This window comes from Anomaloglossus baeobatrachus, chromosome 5 (assembly GCF_048569485.1).
Source record: "Anomaloglossus baeobatrachus isolate aAnoBae1 chromosome 5, aAnoBae1.hap1, whole genome shotgun sequence".
Taxonomy (NCBI): domain Eukaryota; kingdom Metazoa; phylum Chordata; class Amphibia; order Anura; family Aromobatidae; genus Anomaloglossus; species Anomaloglossus baeobatrachus.
Window position 1 is genome coordinate 119,444,515 of NC_134357.1, and position 25,759 is coordinate 119,470,273.

The following is a 25,759-nucleotide window of genomic DNA, read 5'->3' on the forward strand; positions in this document are numbered from 1 at the left end:
TTTTGTGTTGTCAGAATTAAAATCTTGAAGAAATTACCTCGGACATTAGGATAGGCAATCAATATTCGATCAATTAGATTCAGACTCTCAGCATCCCCATGATTGGCTGATCTAAGGGGTTGGCAAGTGGCAAATCTTTAATGATAACCAAATATAGCTAGATATTTCATTGGCAATTGTGCCTGCCTAGAAATTTGGTTCAGTCTCAATTTAAAAGTGAGGCGGTGGCAGTAAGCAGATACTGGGCAGAAGTAAGCCACTCGTGGTAAAAAAAAAAAAAATGTAGGAGATCCTGCAAATTATTCTAAAAAAAAAAAAACACAACTGATTTTTTTAAGTCTTTTTAAGCAATAAAAAAATTGTGTGTTTGCCATTATTCCTCCCTGCAACAAACCACACTAAAAATGTAAGTCTGTTACAGGTGATCATTAATAGAACAGTGCTTGGTCAGAGGACTTTGCAAGCTTCACAAATTCATAGCAGAAGTCTAAGGGTCAAAACTAATAGCATGAATCTCAAAAGAAAGTCACATAATGCAGGGGCTTCTTACTTACATTCTTGTTTAAAAGTGAAATATTCTGTAAGGTGCCTGCATTCATGATTGCCTCTCAGAAGGAAGAGCGTATTGGGGTACAGAATCTTCAGGACCCATAGATATAACACGCACTGTGAGGAACACAAAAAGGAGAGTAAAGCATCTAACTTATGCCTTAAAATTATGAACACTTTTCTGTAGCCCACTTGGCATCTTCGCTGCTGCACCACCTGCAATACCACCTATACAAGGGATGCAGCAATGTATAATCCAATCAGTGACAAAGTGGTTTACTTTATAGGGGCTTTTTTTTAATAAAGTTTATTTATTGTTTAATAAAGAAGTATCACATCTTTAGGTAATTTAGTTTGTGTTTCAACAATTCAAATCCTGCCTGTTTTAATGAAAAAGAAAAAAAAAAAAAAGTACAATCCGATATTTCTCACAGCTGAGTGTATCCTACAGTTATATCTACTGGACTATAAGGTACACATAAAAGCCTATGATTTTCTCAGAAATCGAAAGTGCGGCTTATAATCCGGTGCGCCTTATATATGAACCTAGGCACCTTAGCAGGCGCTCATTGCTAATGCGGCTTATAATCCGGTGGGCCTTATATATGAACCTAGGCACCTTAGCAGGCGCTCATTGCTAATGCGGCTTATAATCCGATGCGCCTTATGGTCCGAAAAGTACGGTAGTCTGGGCAGTTTTCAGAAGTCTATAATTGTCGCTGCTACTGTAAAGTAGCTTGGGAACCAGAGACTAACCAAGATTTAATGCATTTTAAAGGATTCACTTGATAACTTCAGTTTAAGGCTAAGGACACAAGGCGAGTAAAAGTGAGCGAGTGGAATGTGATAGAGATAGAGATATATATATATATATAGATTATATATATATATATATATATATATATATATATATATATATATATATATATATATATATATATATATATATATATATATATATATATATATATATATATATATATATATATATATATATATATATATATATATATATGTGTATAGATAGAGAGATAGATAGAGAGATAGATAGAGATATATATATATATATAATTCCACCCGGACCCATATTACTCTATGGGGCCGCTCCCATGAGAGATTTTTTTTTTTTTCTCAGCCCTAATTGGGTCGAGAAAACAATTCTGCGGGTGGAATCCAATTAATTTTCTCTCGCACCCATACAAGTCTATGGGTGCGAGAGAAACATCGGACTACACTCGTGTTACAGAGAAGTGCAGTGCCATATACGCATCAGCTGACAATTGAAGAGATTGGGAGATTACTCCCTCCCTCTCCTCCGCAGCGCCCGCCCTGTCCTCTGCGGCTGTGCTGCCATCGCAGGATCACATCACAATGGCACGACTCAGCTTACACTCCAGCAGGGCGGGAGCCGAGTGTTATGCAATGCACTTGCAGTAGTGCTAGTGTGGCCCAGCCTTAAGGAAACTGTCAGTTTTTACTACCTAATTTGAGAGCAGCATAATGTAGGAAAAGAGATTCTAAATCCAATAATGTATCACCTCGATTACTGGATGCATCCGTTCTGACACAATCTGAATTTTTCGATTTAGTTATGTAGCAGAGCTGAGAGAGCGGACCTGTCCACACCAGGCTCTCAAATAGAGATTGCACATAGTGCGGTGTCAATCACAGCAGGGGGCATGCCAGACCGCCCTGCACAAGACATTGTAGTCCCAGCAATGATAAGTCTTGCTGGTTAAACATACATATCAAATAAATAACAGATCAGACCTCGACAAGACAGGCATCCCTGAATTCTCTATTAACCCTTGCAGCATGCTGGCTTCAGATTACATAGCAAAAACCTGCTGTCAGATTCCCTTTAACATCTGCACAGTCTGTTTTAGGATTAAAAGGAACTCAACAGTTCTGTGCGGACAAAGCACCGAGGCTCTGTGCATCATGAAGAGGCCAAACATTTAAACACTCCCTCCACCTGCTTGTTTTCCACCCATCTTTGCCCTTCTCTACTCTATGGAGCCAGAGCTGTCAAAAAAGAAGAGAGGGGTGGAGATTAAAGGGAAAACAAGCAGGTGGGAAGGTGTATTTAAATCCCTTTAATGGGAAAAATCCTCAGGGAATGGAAGTTTTTATATTTTTTAATATATAATTGACATTTTTGTAACTTTTATATCCAAAAATATGAATTGATGTTGAACAGTCATTCTCTGCTGACAGAGTGCCTTTAACCCCTTAACGACCGTGGGCAGTAAAGTTACATCCTAGCGGTCAGTGTTAATCCACCCCCCCCCCCCCCCCCCGACTGCCGATTTATACAGCTGACATGTGAGCCTACCAGGTACAAGCAGATCCACGATCTGCCCGTACCTGTTAACTCCTTAAATGCCGCTGTGAAACTGTCACAGCGGCATTATAATAGCGGTAGCGGTATTCCTTTACTCACCGCCCGTCACGTGACGTGATCACATTGATCCGATGGTTGTCATGGTAGCACAGGGTCATGTGATTACTCCTGTAGCTCATATGACTCACTTCATATCTCACACAGAGAGCTGTGTAAAATAGGAGAGGAGCATATCTGGTGTCCACAGCTGTGAACAGCAGATATGAATGAGCGATCAGATTGCTGATTCTTATAGTCCCCTAGGGTGACTAGTAAAGTAAAAAAAAAAAAAAAAAAAAAAAGTTCAAATCACCCCCTTTCGCCCTATTCAAAAATTAATGGGTAAATAAAAATACACACATTTGGTATCGCCACATTCAGAAATGCCCTACCTATCAAAATATAAAATCAATTAATCTGATCGGTAAATGGCGTAGCAGCAAAAAAAATTCAAAATGCCAAAATTGTTTTTTGGTCGCCACACATTTTGCGCACAATGCAATAAACAGGAGATCAAAATGTAGCATCTGCGCAATAATGGTACAGTTAGAAACGTCCGCTCGAGACACAAAAAATAAGCAGTTACTGAGCCTCAGATCCCAAAAAATGAGAACGCTACGGGTTGTGGAAAATGGTGCAAAACATAAGCCTTTTTTTGGACAAACTTCTGACTTTTTTTAACCCCTTAGATAAAAGTAAACCTATACATGTTTGGTGTCTATGAACTTGTACCGACCTGAGGCTCACACAGCGACACATCAGTTTTACCATATAATAAACACAGTGAATAAAGTATCTCAAAACCAGGGCTGTGGAGTCGGAGTCGGAGTCGTGGAGTCGGAGTCGGAGCTCATTTTGGTGGAGTCGGAGTCGGAGTCGGTATAAAATGCACCGACTCCGACTCCTAAAATATATAATAAATTGGGGACAGGAGTGCAATGCAGAATGTGCTGAATATTTTACTAAATAATAACATTTAGTATAATGCTTATATTTAAGTGAAAAATGTATTGTAGTACAATGTGAACATCAGACATTTAATTGTTTTTATGATACAATAATCAAGATATTTGGATAGAACATAAAATATATTTATTGGAATACAACTTTAGAACACAAAAAACTGTAATAAATTGTAAATATGTAATACACTATGTAATATACAGTAGATTACATATATATCTTGTGTGTGTATATACACTGTATATACATATATATATATATATACAGTGTATATACACACACAAGATATATATGTAATCTACTGTATATTACATAGTGTATTACATATTTACAATTTATTACAGTTTTTTGTGTTCTAAAGTTGTATTCCAATAAATATATTTTATGTTCTATCCAAATATCTTGATTATTGTATCATAAAAATTATTAAATGTCTGATGTTCACATACACATATTCATGTACTACAATAAATTTTTCACCTAACTATAAGCAATATATGTAGGAGTCGGAGCCGGAGTCGGAGTCGGAGTCGGAGTCGGTGCAAGAGAATTTGAGGAGTCGGAGTCGGAGTCGAAGGTTTGGCTTACCGACTCCACAGCCCTGCTCAAAACAATTGTGCAAACTTTTTTTTTTTTGCCATTTTCTGCATTTGGAAATTGTTTGCCGCTTTCCAATACACTATTTGGTAAAACTCATGATTTAATTTAAAGTACAACTCGTTTCGCAGAGATTGTCCATGACTTTTTTTTTTTTTTTTACACTACAGTCCAAAAGTAGGTTGCCAACTATCTACCTGTTCTACCTGATGCTGGCTCAGAGCGAGTCAGCTGCTCAATGTCAACAGAGCAGCACTCTCTCTTCTGGGCCGTTCTGTAGACGGGGCGTGACCGAGGACTTCATGCTGATTGACAGCTGGTTCCCACAGTTAGTCAGAGGGCTATCAATAAGCATGACATTGGTAGTCACAACTGGGCAAAAAAGCAGAGCTAAAGAGAAGCTGCTGTTTTGACAACGTGATTTGCCAATTACTTACAGTAGGTTAAGTGACATTAAAGGGCTTCTCCAGGGTTTTACCAGTGATGGCCTTTACTTAGTATAGGTCATCAAATGTCTGATCAGCTGTCTCTGATGCCACTTATGACTGTAACTAATCAGTTACAGCTCCGCGGACTGAATAGTGGCCATGGCCAGGAACTGCACATCCGACCACTATTCATTCGAATTAAGGGTGGATATGCAGTACCCAGCATCAGCCCTATAAAGTTGATTGAGCTGTGCAGCTCCACAACCAAGTAGTTCCGGCCACTGACAACACTGAGACCAGCTGATTAGGGGGAGGTGTCTGGTCTCACAACCCCACCAATCACACATTGATGACCTATCCCCAGCATAGGTCATCAATGTTAAAGTCCCAGAACAGCCATTTAACCTCCACCCTCAATTTTCTTAAAAGGGAATCTGTCAGTAGGATCAACCCTATATCGTTCATATGGACAAGTAGGTAACGGAAAGTTGAATAAAATGATACTTTGATACCTGCAATGCCATGTCTTATGCCAGAGAAGAAGGGAATTTTGTTTACTTACCGTAAATTCCTTTTCTTCTAGCTCCTATTGGGAGACCCAGACAATTGGGTGTATAGCTTCTGCCTCCGGAGGCCACACAAAGTATTACACTTTAAAAAGTGTAACCCCTCCCCTCTGCCTATACACCCTCCCGTGCATCACGGGCTCCTCAGTTTTGGTGCAAAAGCAGGAAGGAGAAGACTTATGAATTGGTATAGGGTAAATTCAATCCGAAGGATGTTCGGAGAACTGAACCATGAACCAAAAGAACAATTCAACATGAACAACATGTGTACACAAAAGAACAACCAGCCCGAAGGGAACAGGGGCGGGTGCTGGGTCTCCCAATAGGAGCTAGAAGAAAAGGAATTTACGGTAAGTAAACAAAATTCCCTTCTTCTTTGTCGCTCCATTGGGAGACCCAGACAATTGGGACGTCCAAAAGCAGTCCCTGGGTGGGTAAAAGAATACCTCAATAAAAAGAGCCGAACGGCCCTCCTCTTACAGGTGGGCAACCGCCGCCTGAAGGACTCGCCTACCTAGACTGGCGTCTGCCGAAGCATAGGTATGCACCTGATAGTGTTTCGTGAAAGTGTGCAGACTAGACCAGGTAGCTGCCTGACACACCTGCTGAGCCGTAGCCCTGTGCCGCAATGCCCAGGACGCACCCATGGCTCTGGTAGAATGGGCTTTCAGCCCTGAAGGAAGCGGAAGCCCAGAAGAACGGTAGGCTTCAAGAATCGGTTCCTTGATCCACCGAGCCAAGGTTGACTTGGAAGCCTGCGAACCCTTACGCTGGCCAGCGACAAGGACAAAGAGCGCATCTGAACGACGCAGGGGCGCCGTGCGAGACACGTAGAGCCGGAGTGCTCTCACCGGATCCAAAGAGTGCAAATCCTTTTCACATTGGTGAATTGGATTAGGGCAAAATGAAGGTAAGGAGATATCCTGATTGAGATGAAAAGTAGATACCACCTTAGGGAGAAATTCCGGAACCGGACGCAGAACCACCTTATCCTGGTGAAACACCAGGAAGGGGGCTTTGCATGATAGCGCTGCAAGCTCAGACACTCTCCGGAGTGATGTAATTGCCACTAGAAAGGCCACCTTTTGCGAAAGACGTGATAAAGAGACATCCCGCAGCGGCTCGAAAGGTGGTTTCTGAAGAGCCGTTAGCACCCTGTTAAGTTCCCAGGGTTCCAGCGGACGCTTGTAAGGTGGGACTATGTGGCAAACTCCCTGCAGGAACGTGCGGACCTGCGGAAGCCTGGCTAGACGCTTTTGAAAAAATACGGAGAGCGCCGATACTTGGCCCTTGAGAGAGCCGAGTGACAAACCCTTGTCCATTCCGGATTGGAGGAATGAAAGAAAAGTGGGTAAGGCAAACGACCATGGAGAGAAACCGTTATCAGAGCACCAGGATAAGAAGATTTGCCAAGACCTGTAATAGATCTTGGCGGACGTTGGCTTCCTGGCTTGTCTCATGGTGGCAATGACATCCTGAGATAACCCTGAAGACGCTAGGAGCCAGGACTCAATGGCCACACAGTCAGGTTGAGGGCCACAGAATTCAGATGGAAAAATGGCCCTTGTGACAGCAAGTCTGGGCGGTCTGGAAGCGCCCACGGCTGACCCACCGTAAGATCCCACAGATCCGGGTACCACGACCGCCTCGGCCAGTCTGGAGCGACGAGAATGGCGCGACGGAAGTCGGACCTGATCTTGCGTAACACTCTGGGCAGCATCGCCAGAGGAGGAAACACATAAGGCAGTCGGAACTGCGACCAGTCCTGAACTAACGCGTCCGCCGCCAGAGCTCTGTGATCCTGAGACCGTGCCATGAATGCCGGGACTTTGTTGTTGTGCCGTGACGCCATGAGATCGACGTCCGGCGTTCCCCAGCGGCGACAGATCTCTCGAAACACTTCTGGGTGCAGAGACCATTCCCCCGCATCCATGCCCTGACGACTGAGAAAATCTGCTTCCCAGTTTTCTACGCCCGGGATGTGAACTGCGGAGATGGTGGAGACTGTGGCTTCCACCCACTGCAGAATCCGCCGGACTTCCTGGAAGGCTTGACGACTGCGAGTGCCGCCTTGGTGGTTGATGTATGCGACGGCAGTGGCGTTGTCCGACTGGATACGGATCTGCCTGCCCTCCAGCCACCGCTGAAAAGCCAATAGGGCTAGATACACTGCCCTTATTTCCAGAACATTGATATGCAGGGAAGACTCCATTGGAGTCCAGGTTCCCTGAGCCCTGTGGTGGAGAAAAACCGCTCCCCACCCTGACAGGCTCGCGTCCGTGGTGACCACAGCCCAGGTTGGGGGTAGGAAGGATTTTCCCTGCGATACAGAGTTGGGAAGGAGCCACCACTGAAGTGACGTCTTGGTTGCAAGGGAAAGAGAGACGTTCCTGTCGAGGGAAGCCGACCTCCTGTCCCATTTGCGGAGAATGTCCCATTGGAGCTGCCGTAGATGGAATTGCGCGAACGGCACTGCCTCCATCGCTGCCACCATCTTCCCCAGGAAGTGCATGAGGCGCCTTAAGGGGTGTGACTGACTCCGAAGAAGTGATTGCACCCCTGCCTGCAGAGAAAGCGTTTGTCTCGCGGTAGCTTGACTACCGCTGACTGTGTATGAAACTCCATCCCGAGGTAAGTCAGTGATTGGGTCGGTGTCAACTTGGATTTTGGGAAGTTGATGATCCACCCGAACTGCTGGAGAGTCGTCAAAGCGACTGTAAGGCTGTGTTGACACGCCACCCGAGAAGGGGCCCCGACTAGGAGATCGTCTAGGTAGGGAATCACCGAGTGGCCCTGAGAGTGTAGGACCGCCACGACGGATGCCATGACTTTGGTGAAAACCCGTGGGGCTGTCGCCAGGCCGAAAGGCAATACCACTAACTGAAGGTGTTCGCCCCTGATGGCGAAACGCAAGAAGCGTTGATGTTCGGGTGCGATCGGCACGTGGAGATAAGCATCCTTGATGTCGATCGATGCTAGGAAGTCTCCTTGTGACATCGAGGCGATGACCGAGCGGAGAGATTCCATCCGAAACCGTCTGGTTCTCACGTGTCTGTTGAGCAGTTTGAGGTCCAGAACGGGACGGAATGATCCATCCTTTTTTGGCACCACGAACAAGTTGGAGTAAAAGCCGCGACCACGTTCCTGAAGGGGAACGGGGGTCACAACTCCTTCTGTCTTCAGAGCGTCCACCGCCTGAAAAAGTGCGTCGGCCTGAGCGGGGGGGCGGAGAGGTTCTGAAGAAACGAGCAGCAGGACGGGAGCTGAACTCTATCCTGTAACCGTGAGACAGAATGTCTCTCACCCATCGGTCTTGAACATGTGGCCACCAGGCGTCGCCAAAGCGGGAGAGCCTGCCACCGACCGAGGATGCGGTTAGGGGATGCCGAGAGTCATGAGGAGGCCGCCTTGGAGGCAGTGCCTCCTGCGGCCTTTTGGGGGCGTGACTTGGACCGCCACGCATAGGAGTTCCTCTGGCCTTTCTCCTGCCTGCTGGACGAAGAGGATTGGGGCTTGGCGGAGGGACGAAAGGACCGAAACCTCGATTGTATTTTCCGTTGTTGAGGTCTCTTAGGTCTGGACTGGGGTAAGGATGAGTCCTTTCCCTTGGATTCCTTAATAATCTCATCCAATCGTTCGCCAAACAAGCGTTCGCCAGAAAACGGCAAACCGGTTAAGAACCTCTTGGAGGCAGAGACTGCCTTCCATTCGCGCAGCCACATGGCCCTGCGGACTACCACAGAGTTAGCGGATGCCACAGCTGTACGGCTAGCCGAGTCTAGGACTGCGTTCATGGCGTAGGAAGAAAAAGCTGACGCTTGAGAAGTCAAAGACGCAACTTGCGGAGCAGAATTACGTGTGACAGCATCAATCTCAGTCAGACAAGCCGAGATAGCTTGGAGTGCCCACACGGCTGCAAAGGCCGGGGCAAAAGACGCACCCGTGGCCTCAAAGATGGACTTCACCAGGAGCTCTATCTGCCTGTCAGTGGCATCCTTTAGCGATGAGCCATCTGCCACCGATACCACAGATCTAGCCGCCAATCTAGAGACTGGAGGATCCACCTTGGGACATTGAGCCCAACCCTTAACGACTTCAGCGGGGAAGGGGTAACGCGTGTCAGTGAGGCGCTTAGTAAAGCGCTTGTCCGGAACCGCTCTGGGCTTCTGGACAGCGTCTCTGAAGTTAGAGTGATCGAAGAACGCACTACGTGTACGTTTGGGGAACCGAAACTGGTGTTTCTCCTGCTGAGACGCCGACTCCTCCACAGTAGGAGGCGGGGGAGAGACATCCAACACCTGGTTGATGGACGAGATAAGATCATTCACTAATGCGTCCCCCTCAGGTGTATCAAAGTTAAGGGCGACATCAGGGTCAGAACCCTGAGCTGCGACGTCCGCCTCGTCCTCCAGAGAGTCCTCAAGCTGGGAACCCGAGCAGCATGAAGAAGTCGGGGAAGATTCCCAGCGAGCCCGCTTAGCCTGTCTAGGACTGTGGTCCTGGCAGGACTCCTCCGCGTGGGACCTAGGGCCCAACCTGGGAGCGCGCTGCGGCTCAGACCGAGAGGGGCCTGGAGGTGACGATCCAACAGGGGTCGGGGCCTGTGTAAGGACCGGTCTGGACTGCAAAGCTTCTAGCAGCTTGGCAGACCATTTGTCCATAGACTGAGCCATGGATTGTGAAAGTGACTCAGAGTTTCTCAGCAAAAGAGGAGAACTCTGTCCCTGCCGCCTGGACAGGGGGAGCAGGGGGGTCTACATGAGCCGAGGGGTCCACTAGTGACCGAGGCTCCGGCTGAGCAAGCGAAACAGGGGTCGAGCATTGCTCACAGTAAGGGTAGGTGGAACCCGCAGGTAACATAGCCCCACAAGAGGTACAGGCCGCAAAAAAACCCTGTGCCTTAACAGCTTTGCTCCTTGTGGACGACATGCTGTTGTCTCCTAGGAGAGTGATCACTGAGGGTATATGGGAAAAAAGGGGTATACAGCCCTACCGAACAGAAATATATATATAAATACGTATCTATTCCGGCACCCTGGGGGCGACCAGCACCGGGTGACCGGTGTGGCTTACTGACCGCTAACAAGCGGAGTGTGTGCCTCCAGATTCCCAGCTTTAGGTCCCCTGGAGCTGCAGAGCTGTTCCTGAGAATCCTCCACCGGCAGAATGCCCAAAAAATGGCTGCCGGAGATCTCAGGGGAGGAGTGGAGCAGTGGGCGGCGCCAGGAAAGTGCGGGAATCTGGGGTCCCCACAGTGATCAGTGAGGGGGGAGGAAACATGCAGGATGCTCCAGCCCTCACATCCGACGTCAGGTCGGCAGTCCCGCCCTTACCCCTGACAGGCAGGCCCGGGGGCGGGATTTTTGCAACTAGGCCGCGATGAAGCCGGGGACTAAATTTGAGACCGCGCCCGACAAGCAGGCACGGTCGGCGCGGAAGTCCGCCGGTCTTCTCAATTCAGCAGCTGCCGCAGCGTCCGGGAAGAAGGTGCGCTCCTGCATATTCCCCAATGGGGACACAGAGTACCTTAGAGTTGCAGGGCCCGGTCCCTGAGGTTAAATAGACTCCGGTCCGGCAGATTCCCCCAGGGGCTGCGGAGGGAGCACGGTCCTAGCAAATGGCTGACCATTCAGGATGCCACTTCTCCCAGAGCCGCTAAGGGATGGTGAAGGAGACGGCATGAGGCTCCGGCCTTTGTACCCGCAATGGGTACCTCAACCTTAACAACACCACCGACATAGTGGGGTGAGAAGGGAACATGCCGGGGGCCCCGTGGGGGCCCTCTTTTCTTCCAACCGATATAATATGAGAATGCATGAGTGGATGTGTGATCCGTCCTTTTTTGGCACCACGAACAAGTTGGAGTAAAAGCCGCGACCACGTTCCTGAAGGGGAACGGGGATCACAACTCCTTCTGTCTTCAGAGCGTCCACTGCCTGAAAAAGTGCGTCGGCCTGAGCGGGGGGCGGAGAGGTTCTGAAGAAACAAGCCGCAGGACGAGAGCTGAACTCTATCCTGTAACCGTGAGACAGAATGTCTCTCACTCATCGGTCTTGAACATGGGGCCACCAGGCGTCGCCAAAGCGGGAGAGCCTGCCACCGACCGAGGATGCGGCTAGGGGAGGCCGAGAGTCATGAGGAGGCCGTCTTGGAGGCAGTGCCTCCTGCGGCCTTTTGGGGGCGTGACTTGGACCGCCACGCATAGGAGTTCCTCTGGCCTTTCTCCGGCCTGCTGGACAAAGAGGATTGGGGCTTGGCGGAGGGACGAAGGACCGAAACCTCGATTGTATTTTTCGTTGCTGAGGTTTCTTAGGTTTGGACTGGGGTAAGGAGGAGTCCTTTCCCTTGGATTCCTTAATAATCTCATCCAATCGTTCGCCAAACAAACGGTCGCCAGAAAACGGTAAACCGGTTAAGAACCTCTTGGAGGCAGAGTCTGCCTTCCATTCGCGCAGCCACATGGCCCTGCAGACTGCCACAGAGTTAGCGGATGCTACAGCTGTACGGCTAGCCGAGTCCAGGACTGCGTTCATGGCATAGGATGAAAAGGCTGACGCTTGAGAGGTCAAAGACGCAACTTGCGGAGCAGAATTACGTCTAACAGCATTAATCTCAGCCAGACAAGCCGAGATAGCTTGGAGTGCCCACACGGCTGCAAAGGCCGGGGCAAAAGACGCGCCCGTGGCCTCATAGATGGACTTCACCAGCAGCTCTATCTGCCTGTCAGTGGCATCCTTTAGCGATGAGCCATCTACAACCGATACCACGGATCTAGCCGCCAATCTTGAGACTGGAGGATCCACCTTGGGACAGTGAGCCCAACCCTTAACGACTTCAGATGGGAAGGGGTAACGCGTGTCAGTGAGGCGCTTAGTAAAGTGCTTGTCCGGGACCGCTCTGGGCTTCTGGACAGCGTCTCTGAAGTTAGAGTGATCGAAAAACGCACTGCGTGTACGTTTGGGGAACCGAAACTGGTGTTTCTCCTGTTGAGACGCAGACTCCTCTACAGTAGGAGGCAGGGGAGAGAGATCCAACACCTGGTTGATGGACGAGATAAGATCATTCACTAAGGCGTCCCCTTCAGGTGTATCAAGGTTAAGGGCGACGTCAGGGTCAGAGCCCTGAGCTGCGACGTCCGCCTCGTCCTCCAGAGAGTCCTCAAGCTGGGAACCCGAGCAGCGTGAGGAAGTCAGGGAAGATTCCCAGCGAGCCCGCTTAGCCGGTCTAGGACTGTGGTCCGGGCAGGAGTCCTCCGCCTGAGACTTAGGGGCCAACCTGGGAGCGCGTTGCGGCGCGGACCGAGAGGGGCCTGGAGGCGACGAGCCAACAGGGGCCAGGGCCTGTGAAAGGACCGGTCTGGACTGCAAAGCTTCTAGCAGCTTGGCAGACCATTTGTCCATAGACTGAGCCATGGATTGTGAGAGTGACTCAGAGAGTTTCTCAGCAAAAGAGGCGAACTCTGTCCCTGCCGCCTGGACAGGGGGAGCAGGGGGGTCTACATGAGCCGAGGGGCCCACTAGTGACCGAGGCTCCGGCTGAGCAAGCGAAACAGGGGTCGAGCATTGCTCACAGTGAGGGTAGGTGGAACCCGCAGGTAACATAGCCCCACAAGAGGTACAGGCCGCAAAAAAACCCTGTGCCTTAACAGCTTTGCTCCTTGTGGACGACATGCTGTTGTCTCCTAGGAGAGTGATCACTGAGGGTATATGGGAAAAAAGGGGTATACAGCCCGACCGAACAGATATAGATATAGATATATATATATATAGATATATATATATATTCATTCCGGCACCCTAGGGGGACCAGCACCGGGTGACCGGTGTGGTTTACCGACCGCTAACAAGCGGAGTGTGTCCTCCAGATTCCCTGCCTTAGGTCCCCCGGAGCTGCAGAGCTGTTCACTGAGAATCCTCCACCGGCAGAATGCCCAAAAAATGTCTGCCGGAGCTCTCAGGGGAGGAGTGGAGCCGTGGGCGGCGCCAGGAAAGTGCGGGAATCTGGGGTCCCCACAGTGATCAGTGACGGGGGAGGAAACATGCAGGATGCTCCAGCCCTCACATCCGACGTCAGGTCGGTAATCCCGCCCTTACCCCTGATAGGCAGGCCCGGGGGCGGGATTTTTGCGACTAGGCCGCGATGAAGCCGGGGACTAAATTTGAGACCGCGCCCGACAAGCAGGCACGGTCGGCGCGGAAGTCCACCGGCCTTCTCAATTCAGCAGCTGCCGCCGCTTCCGGGAAGAAGGTGCGCTCCCTGCACAGTCCCCAATGGGGACACAGAGTACCTTTGAGTTGCAGGGCCCGGTCCCTGAGGTTGAATAGGCTCCGGTCCGGCAGGTTCCCACAGGGGCTGCGGAGGGAGCACGGTCCCAGTAAATGGATGACCGCTTAGGATCCCACTTCTCCCAGAGCCGCTAAGGGATGGTGAAGGAGACGGCATGTTGCTCCAGCCTTTGTACCCGCAATGGGTACTTCAACCTTAACAACACCGCCGACGTAGTGGGGTGAGAAGGGAACATGCCGGGGACCCCGTGGGGCCCTCTTTTCTTCCAACCGACATAACTAATATGAGAATGCATGAGTGGATGTGTGCCTCCTTCCACACAAAGCATAAAACTGAGGAGCCTGTGATGCACGGGAGGGTGTATAGGCAGAGGGGAGGGGTTACACTTTTTAAAGTGTAATACTTTGTGTGGCCTCCGGAGGCAGAAGCTATACACCCAATTGTCTGGGTCTCCCAATGGAGCGACAAAGAAAATAATTGTTCATGTGTGCTGACACAGTAATATTGGTCCGAGTGGAATGGGTTTTTTATCGTACTCCACTTGCACTGATTTTCATGCAGTGTGTCTTGGGCCTAACTCTTCATCTCACAGACAGACAGGGTGGCAATATTGTTGGATAGCAAATGTGTTTGCAAAAAGACAAAGTTCCGTTCTACTGTCAAGTGTTAATTACTTGTCTCACCCTGGTAACGCCTCCTTTTATTAAAGGGAACCTCTCACTACTTTTTTGGCCTATAAGCTGCGGCCACTACCACCGGGCTCTTATATACAGAATTCTAACATGCTGTATACAAGAGCCCAGGCTGCTGTGAGAACATAAAAAACACTTTATATTACTTACCTAAAAAATACTTTTATAATACCAAACGGTCAAGCGGTGGGCGTTATGGGTGTGTCCGTTCTCCGGCGCCGCCTCTTTCGGTCATCTTCGTCCTCTTTCTGAAGCCTGTGTGCATGACTTGTCTACGTCATACACTCGCCGATCCTGCGCAGGCGCACTACAATACTTTGATCTGCCCTGCTCAGGATCTGAATGCCAGCGAGTGTGTATGATGTCGGACGCGTCATCCCCGCGGCTAGAGAAGTAGGACGACGAAGATGGCCAAAAGAGGCGGCGCCAGCACCGGACAGCGGAGACGTCCACCTGGCCAACCAAGCGACCGTTAGGTAAGTAGTATGAAGTGTTTTTTTATGTGGTCACAGTGGCCTGGGCTCTTATATACAGCATGTTAGATTGCTGTATATAAGAGCCCGGTGGTGGTGGCCGCAGCTTTAACGCCAAAAAAGTGGTGACCGGTTCCCTTTAAAAAAATAAGCTTTGGTGGCAGATTCTCATACAGACTCCGTGTCCGGCCCATAGCCTGGAAGAGCTCGTTTACATGTAACAAAAATGTATTTCTCTGAAATAAGACATCGGATAGCAGATAGAGTATATTAATCAGCTTCCTATCACCTACATGCCCATATAGATGGCTTATGAGGGTTAATAATACAGATAGATTCCCTTTAAATCATCATTAATTTTTAATGACACAGGTTTCATGATCTGCGTACGGACTGGTCGTGGGTCTCCTAAACCCAACACCCTCATAATCATACATAAAGCTGTTGAGTTTGAGCTTGGCACATCGCAGTCCGTACTTGAACTGTGAAACAAGGATGTGTGCATCCGGCCTGAGCAGGACTACTTTCCAATTTTCTGTTGTCTAAACCTAGGCTTGTCTTCTAGTTAGAAAAAGACAGCTTTTACAAGTTTGCTCAGCTGTGTATGACGAGAGGCAGCCTTCAACGTGAGTCACGGATCCTTGTTGGTGGTCGGCTCTGACACAAAGCAGGCACTGTGATGATGATACCAGCTCTGCTTCCTCAGCTAGAAGGGGTGAAATACCTGCACTGACATAATGACCATGCCAGGAGTGCCCACCTCCTGCACCCAGGTCATAGACCAGATATGACAAATGAGCAGGCGGGAAGAGGGAAGTCTGCAATACTCTCTGTCATCATGAGTAAACACCAGTGGGGGGCAGTGTGGGAAGGGGGACAAAGCTGTTGTAAGTAATGCACTTTAGTTTTTGTTTGATACTTCTGGGGAGGTATTGGAGGTTCAGCAGTAGTATTTGTTTGCTGCCAAGACTCCTGCACCTACATAGAAGTAGAAGCTTAGATGTAGAGTAGATCTTTTTATACAAGTTGTAATATAATGAACATGACTTAGGCAAGATAAAAAAACCCAAATACATCACTCTAAGGCCGCGGCCACACGGGGATTTGTGCGAGTGCTCGCATGACGCTCGGCACACGCTCGCAGCACAGTGGGAGCAGAGCGTCGTGCGACTGTGGTCCGGTGTAACCTGAGAGCACTGCAATGTTTCTTTCGCCCCATAGACTTGAATCTGCAGAATGCTGTGACTGTTTTCTCGATCCGATTAGGGCTGAGAAAATAATCGCTCATGGGAGCGGGCCCATAGAGTAATATTGGTCCGAGTGGAATGTGATTTATTATCTCATTCCACTCGCACAGTTTTTCTTGCCGTGTGTCCTAGGCCTAACAAAGAGCACTTCTAGCCCTGAAGGATCACTCACTCTTTCCAGCCTGGAGAGCGACAATTGAAAAGCAGGTGCCCATGTAATGGCTGTATTCATGTGGAGTTTAAGGGTTAGGTAGCCTTGGTCTAAGCCCACTGTAGAGCTACAAAAGAAAGCTTTCCATTATAAGCTAGGGGGAAACATCAATAATACATTACTACATATGCAAAGCTACATTCAAATAACACTTGGCAGAGTGTGCAATGCTTACTGATACATAGTCACCGCGAACAAGTCTCCTATACTACAAATACAGTAAATTAAGCTTAAAAACTGGCCATTTTAAGCGGGTATGAGAAACACAAGTTATGATAACGCACAACGCTAATATTGAATTTTATTAAACCACGGAGACAAAAATGCATTTACCTCTATACTAAAATACCCTCTGTCTACGTAATCTCCCAAGAAGAGGTATCTTGTATTTGCTGGCGATCCTCCTACTTCAAACAACTTCATCAAGTCGAAAAACTGCCCATGAATATCACCGCAAACTGGAGGAAAGGAAAGAAAAAAAAAAAAAAAAAGTCAACTGCTGAACAAATCACAAGTACACACAGAAATAAGAAAAAACACAGCACATGGAAATCCCTGCTATCTGAAAAACAGGGGAGCAAGACAATTATTGAGGATGTTGATAACAGTTATACTCTATTGACAGGGCTTACTAATGGAACATGTTTTAATGCAGCAACCATTTGGCAGATGGCATGATAAGCACCTCGGGTTCATTCAGAAGTAAAATATATTCACCCGTTATAGGAGCTTCAACTTCTATCATGGTCTTCTCTCGCCGTAAAATCGCAGCACCCTCATTGATGATCCGAAGTGCAATTTCTTCATCTACCCGACCTTCTTTTATTAAGTGGTTCTTCAAAACGTCCACTTTGGGTTTTCCATCAATGTCAAATACTTCGTCAGATGTTAATCGGTGTGTTGGGGGAAAAGGGACAGCTGCAAAAAGAAGATGTATTAATATAAATTAACAGACACTCAAAAGCACAGGACTAAACCTAACTTACCAACAGAAGACACAGAAAAACAAGAACTACTATGGCAAGAAGGACACAGCAACCTCCGCTGTCTGAGGCCAGGCACCCAGCGATCCAGGGCTCTCAGAGATCTCATTGGTATCTGTACTCCCCTAAGGTTTACAAGTAGCTATTCACAAATAAAACAGCTGCACAAAACATTAAAGGAACATTTCAGCTAATTCATGCTGTCCAAGCCAGCGGGAAACACACCGACTGCGTTATTGCTGCGATATGAAAACAATACATAGTTTCATGGTAAACAGAGAAATCCTACTTCGTAAAGCCGGGAACTAGGCTTCTCAGATGACTAAACCAAAACAGCTCCCTGATGGCATTCCTCGCCCCGCTCCCCATCACTGACCGATCTCTCACTATACACATACATAGGGACAGACCTGTCAGTCTAGGGGAGCAGCCAGCGGGAGACCTGCCTTGGACGAGTCATCCGAGACACATCGTCCCCAGCTGGCTTTTCAAAGTAGGTTTTTTCTAAAAAGGCTGCAGCTTTTCAGAGTAGGACTGAAATAACGTGGCCGGTATCTAGTCCTCAAGACCAGTGATGAACCCCCTTGGAAAAGAGCAGGAAAATGTCAAGGGGAAGAATCAAGAAGCTGAAGCGCCAGGTCTTGAATAACTTTTTTGTACCTTTCACCAGAAGTCACAATTTAGCGCTGATTTATGATGGTCTAAGGCCCTGTGTGCACGCTGCGGTTTGGCTGCATGAATTGCTGCAGAAAACGTTCATAACCTTGCTGCAGTCCTTCCCCAGCAAAGCCTATGGAAAAAAAAAAAAAAATGGTGTGCACACACTGCAGTTTTTTCACCTGCAGGTTTTGCTGCAGAATTTCTGAAGCAAAAAGGATGAGCATGTCACTTCTTTTCTGCAAGAACCTGCGGTGTTTGCCATAGATAAAATAATGGTAATAAAACGCAGGGAACAACCTGTGGAAAGTTTGCGGCAATACCGCGGTAAATCCGCATGTGGTTTTTGGGCGTGGTTTGCTGCGGTATTTTACTGCAGGTGCGGTAATCTTTCAGAGGGTGCGGGATTTTAAGAAAATTCTATTTTCTAATGCACACAGAGCCTAAAGAGGACCAACCAGCAGGTATTTGCTATATGAGGTAAAAACAGTGCATACAGGCAGTAAGGTGCTGAATCCAGGCATACCTGTTGTAGAAAGATTGGATACTTGGTTGATTAAATATCGTTAATCAAAGAAAAGCCCTGCACTTTGATTGACAAGTGCAACATGAGCGGGTCATTGTGGTTCGGGTCCTCGCGTTTCTTCCTCCTCCTCCGGGGTCCTAAGGCTTGCCTTATTTTCTTTATTTGAATGTCGTGTTACGCCGCCATTGCTTCTGTTGGCGATGCGTGGTCATTACCACAGTACTAAGGTCTTCATTAAATTAGCGCCGAGTCCGCGCATGAGCGTACCGCGATCTACAGCACCACTGTATTGAACACTGCCGTGAAGACTATGAGAAACATCGGTGCAGATTTCTTTTTTACATTTGCGCACGCTCCGATGCTTGTTTAATAATTTCTTTTTTGATGACCTTACTTGAGAATGCCAGTGCATGCTGGGATACTCAAAGTGTCATCAGGGGCAAAAGCTGGGGTCATTGTCACAGCCTCGGCCGCTCCCTGAAATTAAGTATCATCAGTGACGCGTGTTTAGGGGTTGGGCTTGTCCCAGAACAATGTGCACTGTGCACAATGACAGCTTGCTTTGATGCAAACTAGTGAGCATCAGAGAAGAGTGCACTGTTAGGCTATGTGCGCACTTTGCGTAGTGTCCATGCTGAAAATTCTGCAGCGATTTGGCAGTGCATGTGCGTTTCAAATTGCTGCAGAAACACTGGGTAATGGATGCGGTGTGTCTGCAAAATAGAATCCTGTGGTTGTTCCTTCCCGGTGAAAGACCTGGCTAGTTTCCTGGCAGCGTTGAGAAACACATGATGGTGTCTCCGTGGCTTTCTTATTTGCAGAATAGAGGCAGATTTCCTGCGCTCGGGAGGCTGCCTCTCCCATACACAGAGTGGGAGCAGCATCTAGACCGCATGAAATAAGTGACATGTTGCTTTTTTGAGTGCAGCGAATTGGATCAAAATTTCAGCATACAAATCACTGTGCTCTAAAACGCAACGTGCGTATGGATTATGCACAAGCTTCATAGATTGTGCTGGGGACGCAGGGCGCATGAGTTTTCGCTGCAGTGCAATACGCAGCGTTAACTCATGAAGTTACGCAATGTGCACACATAGCCTTATTGTGTCTTCTGAGACCATCCGGCATGAGGGCCGCCTCCGCAAGTGATGGTTTCTTGCATTCTGACAGTGCGCTCTGTTGCCGGCTCATTGCCTATGAATCAAGCCCACAACAGAGAGCGCACTGTCATTGTGCACATTGCGCTGTGACTAGCCCACCCCCTGAAACAAGTGTCACTGTTGGCACTTCATTTCAAGGAGGGGGCAAAAGCTGCACCAGTGACCGCAGCCTCTGCCCCCTGATGACACAGGGATTCTTAAATAAAGTCATCCAAAAAGGAAGTGGTTGGGAAAAAAAAGAAGAAAATCAGTTAGTGTAGTTAGGGAAGGATAGAGAATTCTTAATTAAATTATGTTACGGAATAGTTTAGACTATTGCAAAATAGATCGGGGTTTAGGATTAAAATTACTTTGTATGTGTCAGACCACCTCTTTAATTTGCTGAGATAATGTACTTGTTTTTCAATCTTGTAAATAATGAATTTTCGAGTATATTACCCAATATCAATGGCCGCTTATATGTGGACGGTTCACTTTGCTCCATTCTCGCGCGTGCATATTAGTCAGATTTATCATAATATCAATTTATAAAGGTTAGCCCTCAAGAAGTGCGAGCACCGCATTGAATTTTGGGTAGCTAGGTGAATAGGGGTGTGGTGAGACAATATAATTGCTGATATTTCCCTTTTCCATCGAGTGAGGTGCATTCCCAAGTCTGGAATACTACAAATTTCTCCACATTTTTTACTCAATTTTTCTTTGGATATTATACTGTGACTATACAAGGTATATTATTAAGTACACCCTCTACATGGTAAATTAAGCTTCTATATAGTACTGCTACAGAGATCATATGACCTATGTGTATAGTCATATTGAGTTGTCTGGTAAAGATAGTCTTTGATTAACAGAGATGTATTTTATCCCCCAGGCAATATAAGGATTCCTTGCCTTCCTACAGATTTGTGTGCTTCTGAAATATATAGGTCTTATCCAATTTCATCGTCATTGGGTTGTGATTTTCATTTTTAACGAGTATTAATAAATACTAACTTTTAAGAAATAAGGGTATTTGGTTTAGCATTCAAGTTCTTGGTCCTAGAATACCTGTAGGAGCCCCATTTTAGATACCGTAACTGATCAAATGACCTTTCTTCACTTGCATTGAGCGAGCCCGCGCCCCTCTAGTCAGATTCTGGGCGGGGGTCTGCATATCGCAGTGCATGCGGTGTGAGGATTCACAATCACAGAGGACTGAAGATTTGTCATTTTAGAAGGCTACATGCGCACGCTGCTTCTTTTTCGTGTTCACAAACTGCAGCCAAAACTGCAGCCAAAACTGCACCTTGTCAGAGAGAGCCTGGAAATGTCACAAAAAATGTAGGTGCTTTTTTGCTGCTTTTTTGGTGCGTTTTTGGCTGCAGTTTTGTCAACAATTGTTTCATGTATTTTTCAGTTCAAACAAGCCCATAAAGCTTGTTGAATTGAAAAAAAAAAAAAAATTAGAAATAAATAAATAAATAATTAAAAAAAAACTGGCGTGCGGTCCCCCCCAATTTTAATGCCAGCCAGATAAAGCCATACGGCTGAAGGCTGGTATTCTCAGGATAGGGAGCTCCACGTCATGGGGAGCCCCCCAGCCTAACAATATCAGTCAGCAGCCGCCCAGAATTGCCGCATACATTAGATGCGACAGTTCTGGGACTGTACCCGGCTCTTCCCGATTTGCCCTGGTGCGTTGGCAAATCGGGGTAATAAGGAGTTATTGGCAGCCTATAGCTGCCAATAAGTCCTAGATTAATCATGGCAGGCGTCTATGAGACACCCTCCATGATTAATCTGTAAATTACAGTAAATAAACACACACACACCCGAAAAATCCTTTATTAGAAATAAAAAACACAAACATTCCCTCATTACCAATTTATTAACCCCGACAAAGCCCTCCATGTCCGGCGTAATCCAGGATGGTCCAGCGCCGCATCCAGCTCTGCTGCATGGAGGTGACCGGAGAAGCAGCAGACACAGCCGCTCCGGTCACCTCCATGCAGCAAATGAAGAGTGCCGCGCGATCAGCTGAGCTGTCACTGAGGTTACCCGCGGCCACCGCTGCATCCAGCGGTGGCCGCGAGTAACCTCAGTGACAGCTCAGCTGATCGCGCTACTGCGTGGAGCTGACAGGAGCGTGGAGGACGGGACTTTCAGCGGTGGCGGTGAGAGGGGTCCATCATCTCCCCTGTGCGTGCATGCTGGGGGACAGTGGTACTTCGGGGAACACGTGAAGGACGGGACTATCAGCAGCGGCGGCAGCGAGAGGGAAAAATCAATGTTTTCAGCTGCCAATGTCCATCCCCCTCTCGCCGCCGCTGATAGTCCCGTCCTCCACATCATCTCCCCTGTGCGTGCACGCTGGGTACAGTGGTACACTGTACCCAGCGTGCACGCACAGGGGAGATGATGTGGAGGACGGGACTATCAGCGGCGGCGGCAGCGAGAGGGGGATGGACATTGGCAGCTGAAAACATTGATTTTTCCCTCTCGCTGCCGCCGCTGCTGATAGTCCCGTCCTTCACATCATCTCCCTTCACATCATCTCCCCTGGGGACAGCGGTACTTCGGGGAACACATGGAGGACGGGACGGGACGGGACCACTTGCCTGACCTCACTTCCTGACAAATCACCTGCGTTTTTGGTACCAAAACCGCAGGTAAAAGGCAGGTAAAATGCACCACTTTTGATTAGCATGCATTTTTCCTGCGTTTTTGATGCCCTCATTGATTTCAATGAGTGACAAATGTTGACAAAAACGCAGGAAGAATGAACATGCTGCATTTTTTTTGTCACAAACTTTTGACAAAAAACGCTGACAAACTGCAATGTGCGCATGACAAATCTGACTTCTCATAGACTTTGCTGGGAAGTCAGATGTCAGAAAGTTCTGCTGACAAAACTGCAGCCAAAAAAGCAGGAAAAAAAGCAGCGTGCGCATGTAGCCTTAAGGCCGGGGCCCACATGAGGCACTAATGCGATGCTCGCATGACACTCGGCTCACGCTGGCAGTACAGTAGGAGCAGAGTGTCATGCGAGTGTCCCTGCGTCTGAGGTCAGACTGTGCGAGCGAACTTCAGCTGCGGGGGGCGGGCCGACACAGAGGAGGGGAGGGATTTATCTCCCTCTCTCCTCTGTAGCCGGCTATTGTGATTCTCGCTCTGCATGCGCGATACACCGGTGTACTGCGAGTGCAGTGCGATTTTTCTCTCGCCCCATTCACTTGAATGGGTGCGAGAGAAAAGAGTCTCACATTACAGTAGCAGAATGCTGCGATTGTTTTCTCGGTCCGATTAGCAGGGCTGTGGAGTCGGTAAACCAAACCTTCGACTCGGACTCCTCAATTTCTCTTGCTCCGACTCAGATTCCTACATATATTGCTTATAGTTAGGTGAAAAACTTATTGTAATACATGAACATGTGTAAGTGAACATCAGACATTTAATAATTTTTATGATACAATAATCAAGATATTTGGATAGAACATAAAATATATTTATTGGATACAACTTTAGAACACAAAAAACTGTAATAAATTGTAAATATGTAACACACTATGTAATATACTGTAGATTACATATATATCTTGTGTGTGTATATATATTACATATTGTATTACATATTTACAATTTATTAGTTTGTGTTCTAAAGTTGTATTCCAATAAATATATTTTATGTTCTAAATATCTTGATTATTGTATCATAAAAATAATTAAATGTCTAATGTTCACATTGTACTAAAATACATTTTTCACTTAAATATAAGCATCATACTAAATATTCAGTAAAATATTCAGCACATTCTGCATTGCACTACTGTCCCCAATTTATTATATATTTTAGGAGTCGGAGTCGGTGCATTTTATACCGACTCCGACTCCATCAAAATGAGCTCCGACTCCACCAAAATGAGCTCCGACTCCACGACTCCACAGCCCTGCCGATTAGGGGTGAGAAAATAATTGCTCATGAGCGCTGACACACAGGCTAATATTGGTCCGAGTGGAATGCGATGTTTTATCGCACTCCACTCGCACCGATTTTCTCGCCGTGTGTCTTAGGCCTAACAAGTCATAACTACTGATAATTGGATATGACTAAGGCTGGTTTTACACTACGTTTATTTAACATGCGTCAGGAACGTTTTTTTGCTGCAAAAGCGGATCCTGCTTTTACAGCAAAAAACGCATGCAAACGCATCTGGTATTTTGCAGGATCCTGTCACTGGATGTTTAGGGGCGGGCATTGGAGTCATGTGATCGGGAGTGAGGGGAACTAGACTGGGAGCCGGCTTCTGACAGCTGCAGACGCTGGTAACCAAGGTAAACATCGGGCTTGGATACCCGATATTTATCTTGGTTACGAGTGTCTGCAGCTGCTAGGAGCCGGGCTCCCTGCACACGTAACCAACGTAAACATCGGGTAACTAAGAAGTGGTTACCCGATATTTACCTTGGTTACGAGTGTCCGCAGCTCTCAGGTGGGAGAGAGAGGGAGGGGGAGAGACAGAGAGAGAGGGAGGAGAGAGAGAGACAGGAGAGGGAGGGGGAGAGACAGAGATAGAGAGGGTGAGGGAGGGAGGAGGAGAGAGAGACAGATCACGCGAGACTGGTTCTGTGCATGCTCAGTAGAGCAAGCAGGATCCTGCCTATCAGCACGCCAGCGTTCACCTGCGTTTGCGTGCTGTTTGGTCAGGATCCGGTGACATGCAGTATTTGGACGCAGCTCAAAAACGCTACAAGTAGCGTTTTTGAAAGATGTTAAAAAACTGCAAGTCGCTGGATCCTCACTATAACGCACGCAAACGCAGGTGAACGCATGTTAACGCGAGTCCATTGCAAATGCATTGAAGTGAAAACGCATTTGCACTGGATCAGTTTTTCCGCTAAAAAAACGTTATGGACGGATGTTAAATAAATGTAGTGTGAAACCAGCCTAAATTCCATTCAGATACTGAGATTAGACTACAATCTTCATGCACACAACTGTGAGGAAATTAAAAGAAAACAACAAAGAAACAAAAGAAAACACAGAAAACACAGGAGGAAACCACCATAGAATACAATACAATACAAGTATCAAAACAACAATACAGAATATGTATATGTACACAAATTGTAACTTGGAGTCTAATTTAAATTAGCATAATTAGACAACTACCATCATAACAACCATCCTCACAGAAAATACATTAAAGCAATATATATTGGGTAGACACTGAACAGAAGGCTCATGCTGTGAATTTACATGAATTTCTCCCAACAGGGGGCAGTATCCTAAATACCAAGAAGGGATGTGTCTCATCATATGTCACCTGTCAACTAACAAATATACGTCGCTCGATGACAAAAAAGAAAGCTCAGTGTGCATGTATCCTAAGGCAGAGCGGGGAAGAATTATTGCCAGACACCTCAGGTGACAGGTAAGGATTGGGGCTGCTGTACATTGGACTTTACATCCTTTGTTCATCCAACTGCTCTCACCTGACTCTCTCCTACACAATGTTTTGTCTGATGGCTAACTAATGTGTATGGTCAGCTGTAACCACACAATGAGAGGATGCTGGTTCCCACATCTTGGAGCTGACTAAGGCTATGTTCGCACACTGCATCTTTTTTCTGTGGTCACAGAAAACGCTTCTTGTGGCCCAAAAAATGCATGATGTTTTGCCACATTTTTGCAGCGTTTTTGTTAATGTGTTTTTTAAAGGAGAAACAAAATATAATAGGATAATTGATAGCTAGAATAGATAGAAATAACATATAGAACATAGAAAGACATAACAGAATAGCTCCATAGATAGAGCAAAAAGCAAGCATGGCTAGCTGTTTTTTTTAAAAGATTTTTTGGTAAAAACAAACAAAAAAAAAAAAAATAAATTACATGGGGTCCCACCCATTTTTCATATCCAGCACCGGAACAGCAGCAGCTCCGGACTGCAACCCTCAGCTGTGTGCTGTACCTTGGCTGGTTATGAAAAATAGAGGGGATCCCACGGGGTTTTTTTTTTTTTTTTTTTTTTAATTTATTTATTTATTTTTTTTAAATG

General features: G+C 47.1%; 1 protein-coding gene across 8 annotated transcripts in view; it reads right to left on the minus strand.

The window, feature by feature from the left end:
* Window positions 1-25,759, minus strand: part of PPP3CB (protein phosphatase 3 catalytic subunit beta) — a 115,531-nt gene that overhangs the window by 60,413 nt on the left and 29,359 nt on the right. For all 8 annotated transcript variants that reach the window (XM_075348820.1, XM_075348824.1, XM_075348819.1 and 5 more), the window contains exons 2-4: window positions 17,113-17,313; window positions 16,729-16,853; window positions 555-666 (exon numbers count right to left, since the gene is read on the minus strand). In XM_075348820.1, coding sequence (XP_075204935.1) covers window positions 555-666; window positions 16,729-16,853; window positions 17,113-17,313 — 438 coding nt within the window. The remainder of the gene's footprint in view (window positions 1-554; window positions 667-16,728; window positions 16,854-17,112; window positions 17,314-25,759) is intronic.